Source organism: Vicia villosa, linkage group LG4, assembly GCF_029867415.1.
Source record: "Vicia villosa cultivar HV-30 ecotype Madison, WI linkage group LG4, Vvil1.0, whole genome shotgun sequence".
NCBI lineage: Eukaryota > Viridiplantae > Streptophyta > Magnoliopsida > Fabales > Fabaceae > Vicia > Vicia villosa.
The window spans coordinates 195,260,200-195,277,449 of NC_081183.1; the positions used below are offsets into that span (position 1 = coordinate 195,260,200).

Here is a 17,250-nt window from a genome sequence, read left to right on the forward strand (position 1 = left end):
AGATGAAAATCCAATTCAACTATCTAGTCTATATGCACCAAGGGACCATTTCTCTATATATGAAAGTTATTATAAACTCCATTGATTGAGAGATGAAAATCCAATTCAACCATCTAGTTTACATGCAATGACCAGGGTAGGGTCGGCCCTGGCCAGAGCAAGCAGGCTCACAGTCCAGGATCTCATAAAAAATGGAGCCCCATATTTTTTGGAGCTGGGTTTTAGAAATTATAAATTGACTATTATATATATATATATATATATATATATATATATATATATATATATATATATATATATATATATATATATATATATATATATATAATTGTTGCTAAATATTTTACAAATGCAACTATAGCGTAGTGGACGTTGGCTTTAAATATTTGGCTGAATTAGCATGGTGTGTGTTCGAGTTCATACTAGTAGCATTAACTTTTTGCAATTGTTTAATGGTGTGTACAAACATATGTTAACTTTTTTACAAATTACAATTGTTTTTATAAAACTGCCATATTTTATAATATTAAAATTAAACCATTGGAGGTGTGTTAAATGTTACTTTATAATTATATTAAAATTTCATTAATATTAATTTAAATATTAATATTATTTTTAAATAAATTATTACGATTAAATATATATAATTAAATTAATAAATTTAAAAGATTTTTGAACAAGAATTAAATTAATAAATTTAATAAATATAAACTATTAAACACTTATATTTTTAAAATTAAAACATGTTGTTCAAATTGTTTGAGACAATCCTGCTACTAAATATTTATTTGATATTGCATCTTAATTACATGTATAGATGATTAATTTTGATTTTGTTGATATAATTTATAATTTAAATATATGAGTTTTTAAATTATATTTTTGTTAATTGGCCAGGGCCTCTAAAATATCGAGACCGGCCCTGCAAGAGACCATAGATAGAAGTATAGCTGTCAAAATGGGCTAGTTTATATGGGTTGGCCCGTCAGGTTCGAAAAATCATAGGGTTTGAGTCTTAAAATTAGAGTTTATATTTTTCAGGACTTTTTAACTCAGCCTTGAAAAATCTATTATCTATTAGGATTATTCCATATGGGTCGTGGGTAGCCCATTGGACCCGTATAATTATAAATTTTAAAAAATATATATTAATATTTAGGCTAAATTACCTCTAGGGTCCTTTTGTAACACCCTTCTAAACTCCCACGGAATATATTAAATAATTCAGAGTAACATGTAAAAAGGATGCTACAATTCTTTGAAAAACCATATTTAAGAAAATACGTGTCATGCTATCTCGAGTAACTCAATAAATAACATTCACCGAAACAGGAATAAGATTCATAAGTTGAATAATATTAAACCATCGTTTATCAATCTCCAAAACTTAACAAAATTTATACAACAAAACAAAATTAAGAGTTATCAAACAACTCTAAAACAAACGTTCCCCAGTGTTACAATTAAGAGCATGACACCGACGCTATGACTAACGGACTAGCCTATAAGCTATCCTTACCAAGCTCAATAGTCGCTACTCCTCAATCTGAAAAATGTCAACAGTAAGGGTGAGTCTCACTCACAATTAACAAATGTTATGAGTTCATAAACAATAAAACATCATACGCATATTATTCACCCAATTGCAATATATACAAATTGCCACAAACATTCGTCAACCATACCAAATATAATCAATCACATCACGACAACAACAAGCACATCACCAAAATATAACACTGGAAATCATCCAATCATGTTATAACAATATGCATATGCAATGTACTAACACTATGCATGTGGTACCAAACGTGAGATTAATCCACCCGACCGATCCAACATCTTCAAGATACGGCCCAACCGGCACAAATTCCACACAATGGGAATTATGCCCTCACTGATCCAACACATCTTCTGGATTCAGCCACCATATGATTTATGAATGAATGCACACATGTCACATACTTATAACATCACCGATCCGATGAATCACATCGTCTCATCTCAACTCACCATTATCATCACCAATAAAGTATGTACATGTCACAACATCATTCAAAACAAACCATTCATCACCATATTACCACATTGTCATATTCATCAATATATGCACACAATATATAAACACACCGACATAACATCAATATCATTCACCTAGATTTTATCAATCACAATTGACATATTTCATACAAGACAATCAATGTCATCTTCAACAACCACCAAAAACAACATCTACATTTGATGAATTTAAGCCTCATGTATACATACAATTACCAAAAACATATGCAAATAAGAATGATCCATATAATCTTAATATTTAAGCATAACACCATAATTCAACATATTGAATTATCCACCACTTGTACAACATACATTCATCATGTAACAATCACAATAATGCATAGAAATTAGCATTCATCAATTCCATGTATCACAATTAGCACATAGTACACAATACCAATACATTTTGTTCTTAAATAACATTAATCCATGACATACACATATACAATTACATGTCATTTTCACAATCATGTAATAATTAAATCATCTAGTTCTAATCAATTTATTTTCATCACAAAGAGCATTTCGTTAGCTTTCTAACGCTTCGAACGGGGACCCAAACGGAGTTACGGTTCAAAAGTTATGAATTATTTAAGAAAATAAATTTTTGAAAAGTTATCAGGTGTAACGGGTTACAGGAGGGCTGTTACCCAGTTACACGTTACCGACACTGCATTCGCTATTATTCAAACTCTGCTGTAATCGGTTACAACAGGGCTGTTACCCGGTTACAGCACTCAAAAACTCCCAGTTTCTCTATTTTCCCACCCTGTAATCGGTTACAGCAGGGCTGTTACCCGGTTACAGCGTACCCAGTAGCAAAAAATCACTATTTTGACAGCACTTCCTCTTCTCCAATCCAAACCAATTCGTACCAAAACCATTATAACATTTCAAAACAGAGTCAATTCACATTTTCTAACACATTTCTACCCTACTTAGGGGTTATTTAACATCAACATGATTCATAATCATTCTAATTCATCAATTGCATCCAATCTACACCATTTATCCTAAAACCCCAAAACCTAACATACATCCAATCGAGATAAATAACATACATACTCAATTCTATCATTCATAAATACATAATAGATGATAATCGGAAGAGTCTCCCCTTACCTTAGCAAAAGTTCTTGGTTCTTCCTCTTCCTCTTCCAAAGCTCTTTCACGTTCTTCTCTTCTCCTTCTCTTTTCTCTCTTTTTGCTTTCTATTTTCCAATCTCCTTATTTTCCTTCTTTTATGAAAAATGGAATTCCACTTTAGAAAAAGGCTTAGTAACTAACACCTCCCTTTCTACTAATTGTCACACCGGCCCATTCACCATATTTTCATAATTTCTCCAATAATTCACTTAAATGTCAGTTAACCCAAATAATCAATTTAAATTCCAATTAAATTAAATAATGGAAATTATGGGGTGTTACACCTTTAATCTATTTAATTATAACAAGTTAGTCCTTTATGTTTTTTTCGCTACATGTTGGTCATTTATGTTAACTAATGTGTGCAACATTGACCCTATTCAAAAAATCTGTTTCAAAAAAGTTGAGTTGGTACAAATGGTACTGATGTGTCACTTAACGTTGCTGACATGAAATTTTTTAAATTAACTTAGTTAGTTAGAAATTAATTAACACAATTTTTTAAAAAAATTTGAATGGAACATGGCCCCATAGTCTTGCACCATCTCTCCAACTTACAATTAAATACCATTGTGTGTTTGTGTCAATTATATAAACACTAAAATCAAGTGTAAAAAAGCAATGTGGGACATCAACAAGAAGGAAACAACATAGCACAACAACAAACAACATCAACAAGAAGGCATAACTAGATAGCATCTCGTTTTTAGTTGAGCTGATAGTTGAGAGTTGCACCTAGACATAACTATTGTCAAACTAGTGGCTTCTTAAGGATTACCCATCGCTAAAATCCTTATCCTTTGGCATTCTTGCTTTGTATTATTCTGATGTGTTGTACTCATATTTGATGACTTGGAAATGATGAGTAAGTTGTGCTTTATTTGAGGAAGTGGAATTTCAGTTTCATTTCTTTTGCATCACCATCGAATATATGCTGACAACATTTGTTCTCACCCACTTAAATTCAAGAAACTTCAACAATAAAATAAAAGGGTAGCAAAATAGTCCCTTGAAACAAGATATTCTCTTTTAAACAAGATATTCCTTTTGAAACAAAATTTTGTTCTAAACAAGATATTCCCTTGAAACAATACTCATTTGTAATTTACATTGAACTTTCAGCAGTTGCAATCCAAACCAAGTGACAGTTGGTTCTAAAATCTTGGAAGTCTAGAATATGTAACTCATAGTCATGACTTGAATACTCTACCAGATTTAAATTGTTTACAGTAGGTGAATGAAAATATGTTACATACAAGTTTCGACATAAATGGATTATTCCTAGTTTTAGAAGGCAATTTTACGACACCTTAAACAACCAGTTGTGTCCCGTTTTCATTTCTATAAGATGATCAACAAAGAAGGTTAACCTGAAATAAATCTGTCTCCCAGGAGGCAAAGAATGCATATCTCAACCCAAACAAAACAAGTTCCTGATAAAAACAACACAAGTTATAGTCTATGGAACATCCATCTGGTGCATACTCTCACCTTAAGCATGCAAACAGTCAACATTTTAAAATGACTATCAAGACCAAAACTATAGATTGCACCACTGTTAACCAAAAACACTACTGGATCCTGATTCCCCTAGCTGTAAATCCTCCTGGTGCTTCTCTAACGGATGTGGACTCTTCATCATTTTTCACATTCTCCTAATGCAATGTAAAAGCATATGTAAATATCAAATAAACAAATAAAATTATAAATGCACTTGTTAAAGTAATATCTTATTATGTCAGCTTTCTTTATCATGTTGAGCAGGAAATGTAGGCATGAAATCTTTAGATTTGGGATGGGGAACTTCACGAAACCTTCTTGTTGATGTTGTTTGTTGTTGTGTTGTGTTGTGTTGTTTCCTTCTTGTTGATGTCCCACATCATTTTCTTTACATTTGATTTTAGTGTTTATATAATTGACACAAACAGACAATGATATCTAACTGTGAGTTGGAGAGATAGTGCAAGACTATGGGGCCCGTGGTCCCTTCAATTTTTTTAAAAATATTGTATTAATTAATTTCTAACTAACTAAGTTACCATAAAAACTTCCATGTCAGCAACGTTAAGTGACACATCAGCGCCGTTTGTATCAACTCAGCTTTTTTGGAACAAATTTTGTGAATAGGGTCAATGTTGCAGATGTTAGTTAACATAAAGGACCAACTTGTAGCGAAAAAAACATAAAGGACTAACTTGTTATAATTTTATAACTTAAAGGACCCTAGAGGTAATTTAGCCTAATATTTATATTGTCTTACTTCAAAATAGCACATGGATTTTTCTCACTTCACTAAACTTTATCTCTATTTTATTCAATCTTTCTCTTTTAAATATTATACATTAATATAATCAATATTCTTTCACCGTATTATATTAGTTTTTCTCTAATGTTAAGTATTCAACAATTATTTTATACAATTTAGACATATATTGTATTTAAAAACACATTATAGTATTTATAAGAGATAATATAGTATTTAAAAATATATTATGTTTCAAACAATATAATTTTTAATTTTATTTATAATGAATATTATGGAGCTTTTATTTTAAGTTTTTTAAGTAAAAATGCTCGTTTAGGGCAAGGTAGCCCGAAGTCCATTTAGGGTCAGGCTCGGGTAATAAATCTCGAGCCCATATTACAGTGGGCCTTTTTAGCACAACCCTAAATAGTCCAGGGCCCATTTAGGACAAGGTATTCCATTTTGATAGCTCTACATAGAAGCATTAGCGAAAGCATCATAACCATCATTGAATCTGGTTCCAACCAAATTTTCTTTCATTTTCTCTCATAAGCCAATTCAATATATAGCCAACATAGTAGTTGTAAGCTCAACTTGATAAGCATTTACTTAACCAATAAAGGAAGAGAAGTTATCCGTATATTCAATCATATCATTTCTAAATACATACCCCATAAGAACAAAGAGAAGGGGTCCCTCAATCCATGTCATCAATGTTGCACTAGAGTCGAACAAGACACAAAGGTTGCCAAAAAAACATTAGTGGCGCACTTAATCTTAGGAGGATAGTTGTTGATATTAAATTGCTTAAGAATGGTGAAGAGTGCATGGAAGAAGTTGAGGCTTTGGTAGCAAAATTACTATAATTCAGAGAGTGTACCTTACTTTCCTTGTGAACTGACTTTTATATCTTGGTTCAAGTAGAGTGGACTTGAGGAGAATTGTGTCTTAGTTATTTGGGGCTTTGGCTGGCCAAGAAGAGTTTTCCCCAAGGCTTATTCGGGCGCATAGTGAGCCAAAGAAGCCTTTAGTGATATGGTCGGCCTCCAGGATGTTGTTTGGTGTGGGCTAGAATTGAAACATTTGAAGTCAGTTGAAAAAGTAGTAGGAAACAAGCACATTAAATGTGGTTCCATCAATGAAACATTTCATAGCCTACTTCTGACACGTGTGCTGACGCAATAAGTTAGGGTATGAAGAGGCTTATCGTGCACTTGATTGCACTTGAGTTTGCATGTATTCCCAAGGAGAAATATGGTTGTTGATATCTTAACCCATTTCCTTAGCTGATACATATCATTTAGCTGCCTTCGCCTATATAAGTAGGAGGAATTTATCGTTTTGGAAACTTTTTGCAATCCTTGGTTTTCCAACTTATTTATATTCCCTTATTAAGATATGCCTTCATCTCTTATATCCTGAGATTATCAATCAGATCAATTGCAGTGCTTTGATTAGAGTCTTTGCTCATTCTTAATCTACTTCACTTCACCAATCTCATCCAACCAGGTACCTTCCTCAACTCAGTTTTTGTCTTCAACATTTTATGTTTTTTGGTCAAGATGAATGATAGTACAATTAAGGCAAAATATCCTTTTTGGTTCCTTAACTATACCCCAAGGTCCATTATGGTCCTTTATCTTTAAAAAGTGTCAAAGTGGTCCTTTAATTGTTCAAAAAGGACCACATTAGTCCTTTCCGTTCAATTCTTGCTAACGGCGTCAACTTTTCCATGCTGGCATCTGAGATGGCGCTGAGTCATAGGCGTGGCAAGCTAAGTCATATTATTATTATTCTTTTTCTTTTTCTTGGTGTGATGTTTATCTTCTTCAATCTGGGTTTCAACATCATGAACCCTAAAAGAAAAAAAAATCAAAAACACATCTCTAATCACTTCTCTCATATCATTCTTTCTTCATTGGATGCTTCTTCTACGTTGACACAAATTGGGTATGGGATGAATTCGTGATTCAAATTTTTGTTGTTGTTGTTAAGTTGAGGGTTTCGTTTCGGTGGTGATGTTTACGCCACAAAGAATGTGGTCGGGTCGGTCCATCACGCCGAACAAGAGTGGGGCGCGCAGTGGAACCGAGTCGGGTCTTGATTCGGGTGAGGGTGTTGGTTCGAAAGGGAAAGGTGTTGTTGTTTTGTTGAAAATGGTGGAAATTTGTTGCTTGTGCTTCTAAATCTTTGAAGGTCTTTTATGGTTTGGCTTAGGAGGTTTGGTTGTAAAGAAAAGTGAAGTTTTGCAGCATTGCATTTTGGTTGTTGGATCTGAGTGTTTTTAAGATGATATATGTTTTTATTATAAAATGTTGAACGGCTAAATCTTTGATGAAATATGTTTTTATTCTAAAATGCATTTTGGTTGTTGGATCTGAGTGTTTTTATTCTAAGATGAAGAAGTTGTATCAAAACCCATAATGAGGAACAAGATTAGGAACTTTGAAGAAATAAAAAAAAAATGAATTAATAAATTTAGTTAGTAAACATAATCATAAAAAGAAAAATGCCTAGGTGTTAAGATAACATCTATGGGGACCACTAAGTACCTGGTTCGAATCTAGGTCCAAGATAAATTTGTGAGGTTTTATAAAAGATATTTTGCCTACAATTAACCTAGTGAGTGATTCTGAGAGTTGAACTTCTTTGGTTGCGGGAATATGAGTATCCCCTAATTCCCATCCCACTTCACTTTCTTGTGATCTCATGGGTCCATAGGTAATATCCTTATCTGATGATTCTAAATCAAAATGGGTGTCCGGGGATTCTCTAGAGGGAAAAAGCTTCTTCAAATGACTCGTTAAAAACCCTTTTATCCAACATCAGCGGGTGTAAATTGCAACTAAATTTTTATAACAAAAATGGAACATCAAATTAAAATAAATCAAAGTAGTGCAATTGGAATTTTCTAATTATTTTGATTTACTATAATTTGATGTTCCATTTTTGTTAAAAAAAATTAGAGTTTAGGAGTGAAATGTTATTGATTTGAAAATATAACAGAATGTTCCGTAGGTATATCTACGGAACACTCTATTTTCAAACCAAACCAAATTTTTTTAAAAGCGCTTTCGGAGTTACATCTATGAAAACAGGAAGACAATTTTGTCAATTCACATGTGCGTGAGAGATATATGGGATGGGGCGAAAAAATTTCTTAAAAAAATTTTTCAAGTAGTTTCAAAAAGTACCAAAAGAAAATATAATAAATACTAGTAAATAGTATTATTTTAGAATGAAAGTACCAAAAAATAGTAGTATTATTTTAGCATATCTTTGATTCTCGCATCCATGACTTGATTAGATCAAATCTATATTATATTTTATCAAGAAAGCAACATCCCTGGTCCCCTATTTCTTTTTCAATATCTTTTAAATATGAACTCACAATTTCTCATACATATTATAATGCCTAAACGATAATGGTGGGTTACCTATTTTTATTTCTTCACATAAACTACTCCCTCATTGATCATGGTGCCATCTTTCCCATTAAATAATTTTTTCATTTTTTCATTTCTCTAACCCAATCATTTCCGTTTTCTCAAACCAAAAAAAAAATGAAGATCCAATGCGACGTTTGCAACAAAAACGAAGCTTCATTATTCTGCACCGCCGATGAAGCCGCCTTATGCAACGACTGCGACCACCGTGTCCACCACGCCAACAAGCTTGCCTCCAAACACCACCGTCTCTCTCTTCACAGTCCTTCTCCTAAACAACACCCTCTCTGTGATATCTGCCAGGAGAGAAGAGCTTTTGTGATGTGTAAACAAGATAGAGCGATTCTGTGTAAAGACTGTGATTCAGCTATTCATTCTGTTAACGAACTTACGCAGAAACATGATAGGTTTCTTCTCACTGGTGTTAAGCTTTCGACTACTAGTACTAACTCTTCATCTTCATCAGTATCAACTACTACTACTAGTGTTAAGTCAAATCTTGTTCCTTCTTCTTTGATTGAAAAGTCAACCACTGTATCACAAACTTCAACTCTCAAAAACGTGGACATGGAAGAAGGAGAAGAAGAAGGAAGTGGTGGTTCAAGTATTTCTAAGTACTTGATTGAGACTCTACCTGGTTGGCAAGTTGATGATTTTCTAGATTCTTCTTCTGTTCCCTTTTCTTTCTCTAAGGTTTTTATATTTCTCTTACTTTAAGTTAATTTATTTTTATAAGTTTGTGTTTAATTTATAGATTACTATTACTAGATCAGATCAAGTGTTTCTAGTAAAAAAAATCAATTCAATTTTGATTTTTTATTCACTTCTATAGAATTTGATTTTACAAAAATATTGCAGTCAAATATAGCCAATACAGTCTCTCGGAATCAGTTACTTTTGAGATTAGAGCGGTTGAGGACTATTTCTTGAGACTGTATCAGTTGCATTTGACTGCGATGAAACAGCCTCAACCGCTAGAGTTATGAGATTACAGCGGTTGAGGACTATTTTTTACCACGGGAAAACAGCCTTAACCGCTGTAAGATATGAGATTACAGCGGTTGAGGATAATTTTTTTGAGGTTGAATTGGTTGCGTTTGACCGCGATGAAAGATGCTAACACTAGAAATAATTGATTAGTTTGTTTAAGATTTGGATCTGGTGAATGAAATGCAGGGTGATGAACTGTTTGAAGAAAATCTTGATTCATTTTTTCCCAATAGTAATATTGGGATCTGGGTTCCTCAAGCTCCACCACCTTCTCTATATTCTTCTTCACAGATAATGACGATGGGGCAGAATGAGACCAAGAAAAACAGCAACAACAAAAGCAGCATCAACAGATCAAGGTTGAGGGATGATGGTAACATTTTCACAGTTCCACAGATTAGTCCTGCTTCCAGTTCCAAGAGGACAAGATATCTATGGTAGATCTAGATTTCTGTGGATAGTTGTTAAAGCCTCTGCATCCAAAAAAAACAAAATAACACCCTCTTTGTTCTTTGTTTGTATGTTTTTGTATTTTTGGTTCCTTTAATCTTCTCTCTTTTTACCTAATCTGTCTGGTTTGAGATTGAGTTTCACTTTTTGGTTCTGTTTGACTTTTTTTGTAGTTCCTTTTATGTCTTTTTTGAGGTAAAACTTTGCTACCCTCATCAATGTAAATGTAAATGGTTTCACTTCTAAGAGCTTTTCAAATGCATGTTTGCTATTTTTGTACATGTTAAGGAACGTTAAACAGTCTATAAACTCTCGGTCTTTTTTTGGTAATAGACAAGCAAAAGAACCTCGTTCATTTACTTGTTGAGGCTTTTAAATTGCAGTTGGTGTTAACAGTTAGAAAATGATTCTTCTCAATGTCAAAAATCACTGCAAAAAAATCCAAATTAATACAACTTACACAGTTCCTAAAAGTGTAAATTATATGAGTTGCGTTAGAGCTACGACAAAGAGAAAATAGAAACACAAAGAGAAAATAGAAACACAAATCGTAAATAATAAACTTAAACACTTTGGCAAAAATGTGTTTACATATGCGATTACAAGACTACATAGTAACTGCAATTTCGTATTATAATTTGAATGAATTAGAGTTGCAGTGTTACGAATCATATATATACAATTTAACCGTCTAGATTACGATAACGGACTGTAGTACGGAAGACAATCGCCCCGCATACCTTCAATTGCTATGCTAGCTCGGCCCCTTGTCCCTCTTCTATGTCTATGAGTCATATTCAACTGTAGCTATTGAGTCATAAAACGTGTAGGAAGTGTGTATTGGTCCTATTGGACAGGGGGCGTTGGTTACGTTGTTGGGTGTAGGACATACAAAACTTAATGAATTGAAGAGGTGATGGTGAGAAGATGATGGCACTCACACATATGAATATGTTGATGGTGATGGATATTAGGGACCAGAGGTGAGGGAGGGCCATTGGATGGAGTAGTGAAAAGTGTTTGAATAGATAGATGGCATATGGGTTTGTCTGTACATAGGAAATTCATATGTAGGGTAAGAATACTTATGTTGGTCATTATTATGCTTTCATGGCGTTTTAAACGGAGAAAATTGGTTGGTATGGCTTCCACTTGTAGAGTACTACTAATGTGTTTCAGTTTTGGTTTTGAGTGTAATTGCATCATGTCACAAGTTCAAAATTGAGCAAACAACATAGTACTAGTTAATTGAAACTCTCAAAATTTCCATTTGGATTAGTTTAGCTCTCGATCCATTCTTTAGTGCTCATATACAACTGCCAAATGTCTCCAATATCAATACATCTTCCTTCCTCTCACTATTTTAAACAATTTTTTTTTAAATTTACTAAGGGTATGTTTGGATTCGCGGTGGTGAGAATTGATTCTGAGAGAATTGAGTTTGATAGAATTGATTTTAAAAGAATTGAGTTTAGAAGAATTGATTTATGTTTGGATACAATGATATAGAAGTGATTGTTATCGATTAATGTTGTTTGGATAGTTTTAACAAAATTGATTTTGAATTGTATAATTACCAAAATGGTAATAAATTCTAGTGCAAATCAAAAAGAAAAGAAGTAATTGATGAAAATTTAAGAGGGTAAAGTAGAAAAATTTAAAAGAGTTCTAATAAATAATATATAATAAATGTAGAATTGATTCTACCAAACTCAAAAGCTAAGAATTGTAGCTTCTACTAGAATTGCTTTTGGAGGAGGAGAATTGATTTTGAAAAACTATCCAAACAAAAAAAAACAATTTTCAAGTTGAGGTGGACTAGAAGTGCTTTTGGGGCTTGTAGAAGCCAATCCAAACATGCACTAAACAATTTGATCTTTTATTTTAACAAAATAAAATAAAGGTTAAGTGATATAAATGGAAAAAGTGATCCACAAAAAGAGATGTGAACTATACCAAGACTCTTTCACAAGTCAAGTCATTTAATATGTTATTGTTATGTTTCACATGATTTTCATAAGATTTTTTTCCTCTTCATCGTCATTAGCTTTGTTGTTGTTGATAAATGTAGATAAATGTTTGTTGATATGATTTTTTTCAGATCCGTCTTCACCACCTTAACAAAGCGCGTGTGTGGCTATCGTACATATGGTTTGCGTAGCTATGGAAAAAATATAAGAAGTATGAAGTTATTGTGGAAACTTCATCCACCTTATATTTATTTTTCATAACTTCACAAACTAGATGAACTTCATAATTTGTTCCAAATCCACGATCATTTTTAATAAAAGGTGCGTTCTTGAAAAAATTTAATATATCTTGTGATGTTTATGTTGTTAGTGTTTTGTTTCTAAAATGTAAGTTTTTTATGTTGTTGAATGTATTTGTATGTTGTTGTTAACAAATGTATGTTGTTGTTGATAAATGTTGTGATCAAAACAAGAATAAGACACGGTTAAGTCACAAGAAAGAGGTTTCTTGTAACTTACCAATGTTTTGTTCTTTAAATTCTTATACAGGTTGACAGTAGATGAAGTATAATTTTTTATATGCTATGTAGATTGTTTGTTTCATTAACATTTCACTGAAAATACATTCATTTAAATTGACATTAAAACTTATAATCTGAAAATATCGCTGTTTGAAATCGGACATGGGATCTTTAGGTCTTTCACAACGGTTAGATTAACTAACCGTTGTGATATCGCACGCTTTCTAGAATACAACAACGGTCTCAGGACCGTGATTGTAAGTAACGCATTTACGACAACACTCTACATAACAACGTCTGGACCCGCGTGATTATATGTATTTTCCAACCGTTGTTAAATGGATTTTCCGTAGTAGTTTTTGTATCTAGGATCATTCGTCGTCTCGCTTCGTGGAGTTTTTGTGGGAAACAAATATCTAAGAATTTAAGGAGTCAAAATTGAAACAATGCTTCATCGAATCGAACGTGACGAATCCTCGTGTTCGATTCTGGATGCTCTTTTGGTGACTTGAGAAGGTTACAAAGTGGTTAATTAAAGAGCGAACGTGAAATTGTGAAAACCGTAGGAATCAGAAGTCGATTCCCACAAACGATGTCATTGTTCCGTTCTAGAACCAGAATTGGATGTAATCGGTTGAAGAGGACTCTCAAACAGGTCGTAATGACCTCCGATACGGTGGCGTGGATAGACCTGCAAGGTTAGTACTCCAGCGTCCAAGTCAGTTCAAGATTTAAGATAAGTGTAGTGAAAAGTGAAGATTAGAAAATGTACCTTTCATTTTGTGTGACCTGACTTTCTATACTTTGGGTTTTGTGAAATGGATTTGGGCTACTTTTGGCCTTAGTCATTTTGGTCCTTTGGCTATCCCAAAAAAATATTAAATATAAAAATTTATTTGACATACATTTGTAGTGTAAAATAGTTTTACACTATCATTTAATAAAAAATTAACAATTTATTATATCATTAAAATTATTTTAAAATATAAGTGTGATTTGACAGAATACATATCGATGATTGAGTGGTAGTGCATATTCTATTTTCTCTAATAATAAATAGATATATTTTTTATTTTCAAATTTTTTTTTAAAATCAGTGCAAAGCACCTCATCCACAACAAAGCCTTTTAAAGATATATATTTTTTATTGATGTACTAGCTAACAAATAATCAATTAAACATTTGTGAAGAAGGAAAAATATAATGACCCTAATTTAACTCTGTAATTTCATATAAAATTTTACTACATTCAAATGAAAATGAGTGGGGAAAAGAAATTAGGGAGAATTTTAAGTAGATAAATTTTTGCTGTAAATAGTTAGAGTGAATTAACTGTCAGAGATGGTTCATATACAGCCAAAAGAGCTATAGGTAGCATTTTCTGTGCTACAACTCTATAGACTTGAAACTTTAATTTCTTTTTAGGCAAGAATTGAAAGTTCATTGTCAACTCCCATATTGCACATTAATGAAAGAATGTATCATTATTGCTACCATATGTAGATAATAAAAGCCACACCAAAATGCATCTTTCTCATTTATTTCTCAACATTTCCATTACCATAGTAGCTAGGGATTAAGGATATGCATGTTTTAACCAATTGATTAGGCTTAATATAGTTAATATACTCTACTTAAGAAGAATGGTTGGGAAGACTATTAAGTTGTCCTCAATATTTAATATTTATTTGTAACTTTCCTGCTTTAAGTTTGTTAAGTTGCTATAAATGCCAATTTAGTTATAATTAGTTCTGCCTTTGCTTTAGTTGGTTGTTGGTTAGTTTCAGTTTGTAACTATTTTTCCATTAGTTTGGTGAATGTGATATACAATTGTTAACTCTAATCTTCACTTTTTGGATGTTTTGTGTATACCTAACTTCAGTGTTAATTTAATTTCAAGTCAATGCCTTGACAAAGCAGTCTCAATTCATTTTACTGTTTGACACTAATTCTTTTTACATTCAAGAACTAGTCAAGAAGAAAATGATTGGCAGATGTGATATGTATCATGGCCTATATTTCTATGCTAATTCCAATTATTGTTCCTACAATAATTAGATGCATATCAAATTGGCAGATGTGATATACTTAACTATTGTTAACGAACATATCAGATTTACTTGGATCGATATATGAACTTTAAACCTATCATGAAGTTGTGAAACATGATACTATGAACAAGGCCATGGCAGAAGAATTGGTGGCTGCTTTAGAAACTAACAAGACTTGGACTATCATGCCTTTGCCTCCAAACAAAAAGGCCATAGATTGCAGATGGTTATATCAAACCAAGTACAACTCACTCTGATGGCATTGTAGAAATGCATAAGGCTACACTTGTTGCCAAGGTATTCACTTAACAACTAGGTATTGACTTCATGCATACTTTTCCCCAGTTGTAAAATTGACCATTTTCAGGGACGTTCTCTTTTTGGCAGCTGAACATCGGCATCTTCTTCAACTTGACATCAACTATGTTTTCCTTAATGGTTCGTTAGATGAAGAAGTTTGTATGAAAGTTCCATTAGGATTTCCCATTGAGGGAAGACCACATATCAGCATCCACTTGTTTGTAAATTCAAGAAGTCTTTATATGGGCTCGGTCGACAACCATACACACAATGGTTCTCCAAATTCTCGAGCACCATCTCTCAATTTGGTTTCAAATGCAGTGGTATTGATTACTCCTTATTCACCAAAGGAACCAATATACTTTTGTTATCCTCCTTGTATATATGGATGATATTATCCTAGTTGGACCAAACCAACAACAAATAAATGAAACTCAGTAACAACTTGAAGTACTTCTTGGGCTTAGAAATTGCCAAATCCAACAAAGGAATGCACCTATGTAAGAGAAAATCAAAATATGCTCTCTAACTTCTTGAGGACACACGACTTTTTGCTGCTAAGCTGTCTAATATACCTCTGGATCCTAATATATCCTTGAATGGTTGCACTAGTGACTATCTTCCTGGCCCTTCTTAGTACAGAAGACTAGTCGGTAAATTAATGTGTTTGATTGTTTCTAGGTCCGACATCAACTACGATGTGAATAAGCTGAGACAATATATGAACAAACCATGTAAGCATCACCTTGATGCAGTTCACAATATCCTCGGATACATTAATCTCTGGGAAAAGGTATTTGATATCATGTCACCCCTTCCATCGGGTTGTCTGCATATGTTGATGCAAACTAGGGAAGTTGCAAAAACACTAGAAAATCCACTATTGGATTCCGTGTTATCCTTATTTTCTAGAAATCAAAACTAGGTTTGTTAAATTATTATACTTGTCAAGTTAGTTATATTAGTTTTGCCTTGCTTAATTAGTTAGTTTCAATTTAAAACTAATTTTCTGTTAGATTAGTGAATGTGATAGGAATGCTATATATATTTCTATTCTCTTCTACATCGAAATCCAATTCAATTGATCTCAATAAAGTTGAATATTCATAATCTTCAACAAAGAAAAAAATCAATACTTCATGAATTAATGAAACATACAAGTTACGAGGATGGCCCTTAAAAAACAACACACAATTTCAACATACTTGTCTAGTGTTTACCTAAGAAAAAAACACAATGTCAACATACTTGTCTTGTGTTTAGCTAGGGAAAAAAACACAATGTATAACACTGATATTGATCCAAAATTAAATTATCAGAAGAAGCAAACACACAATGTCAACATACTTTTTTTAGCAATGTACTTGTCAAAGATAAGAAATTTGTTTTGTCATGAACCGACAATTCTACGCTTGTCGTCTGCATTAGTGTATAATGTGAGTTTCAGTGCTATGATCTCCAAAACAAAACCAAAACAGGTGATACATAATATCATTCATGGTCAGCGGCGACAATGAGCCTTGCACATATGGTAGCAGTCATAGAAACAAGGTCCACCACAATGAAGAGGACAATCTAACCTCATTCCTTTGCACCTTGTTCTTGTCATGCATTGTGCAAACTCTCCCAACAAATATTCTTCCTTGGATGCACCATTATGATGTTGATGATGATGATGTTTCTTGCCCCTCATAACATGTGGTCTTGGTTCATTTCTACACCCCCATTTCCACCAACCACCTCCACCTCCTCCTCCTCCCCATCCCCATCCCCCACCACCACCTCCTCCTCCTCCACCTCCACCTCCACCACCACCACCTCCACCTCCTCCACCCCACCCCCATTTAAACCCTCCTCCTCCACCTCCACCACCACCTCCTCTCTTATACAAACCACCTTTGCTTGCATTGAACACAACTTCATTGTTGTGTTTTCCTCTCACTTTTAACTCCTTGTTCTCCTTATAATGAGACAAAGTTTCTAAGGTAACATTACCATGTCTTTGACTCTGAGCAGTATCATTTTTCATCTCACCACCTTTAAAACAAACAACAGTTTCCACTGTCAGAA

General features: G+C 33.2%; 1 protein-coding gene across 1 annotated transcript; it reads left to right on the forward strand.

The window, feature by feature from the left end:
* Positions 1-8,858: 8,858 nt before the first annotated feature.
* LOC131596639 (B-box zinc finger protein 21-like) lies at positions 8,859-10,499 on the forward strand. The gene is made up of 2 exons (XM_058869361.1): positions 8,859-9,591; positions 10,075-10,499. Exons 1-2 carry the CDS (start codon positions 9,016-9,018, stop codon positions 10,327-10,329), a joined length of 831 nt encoding a protein of 276 aa, XP_058725344.1. The 5' UTR covers positions 8,859-9,015; the 3' UTR covers positions 10,330-10,499.
* Positions 10,500-17,250: the final 6,751 nt, after the last annotated feature.

Coding starts and splice junctions, on each gene's coding strand:
- LOC131596639 (XM_058869361.1), top strand. CDS start 9,016: ATGAAGATCCAATGCGACGTTTGCAACAAAAACGAAGCTTCATTATTC. Junction 9,592..10,074: donor TTCCCTTTTCTTTCTCTAAG/GTTTTTATATTT, acceptor AATGAAATGCAG/GGTGATGAACTGTTTGAAGA.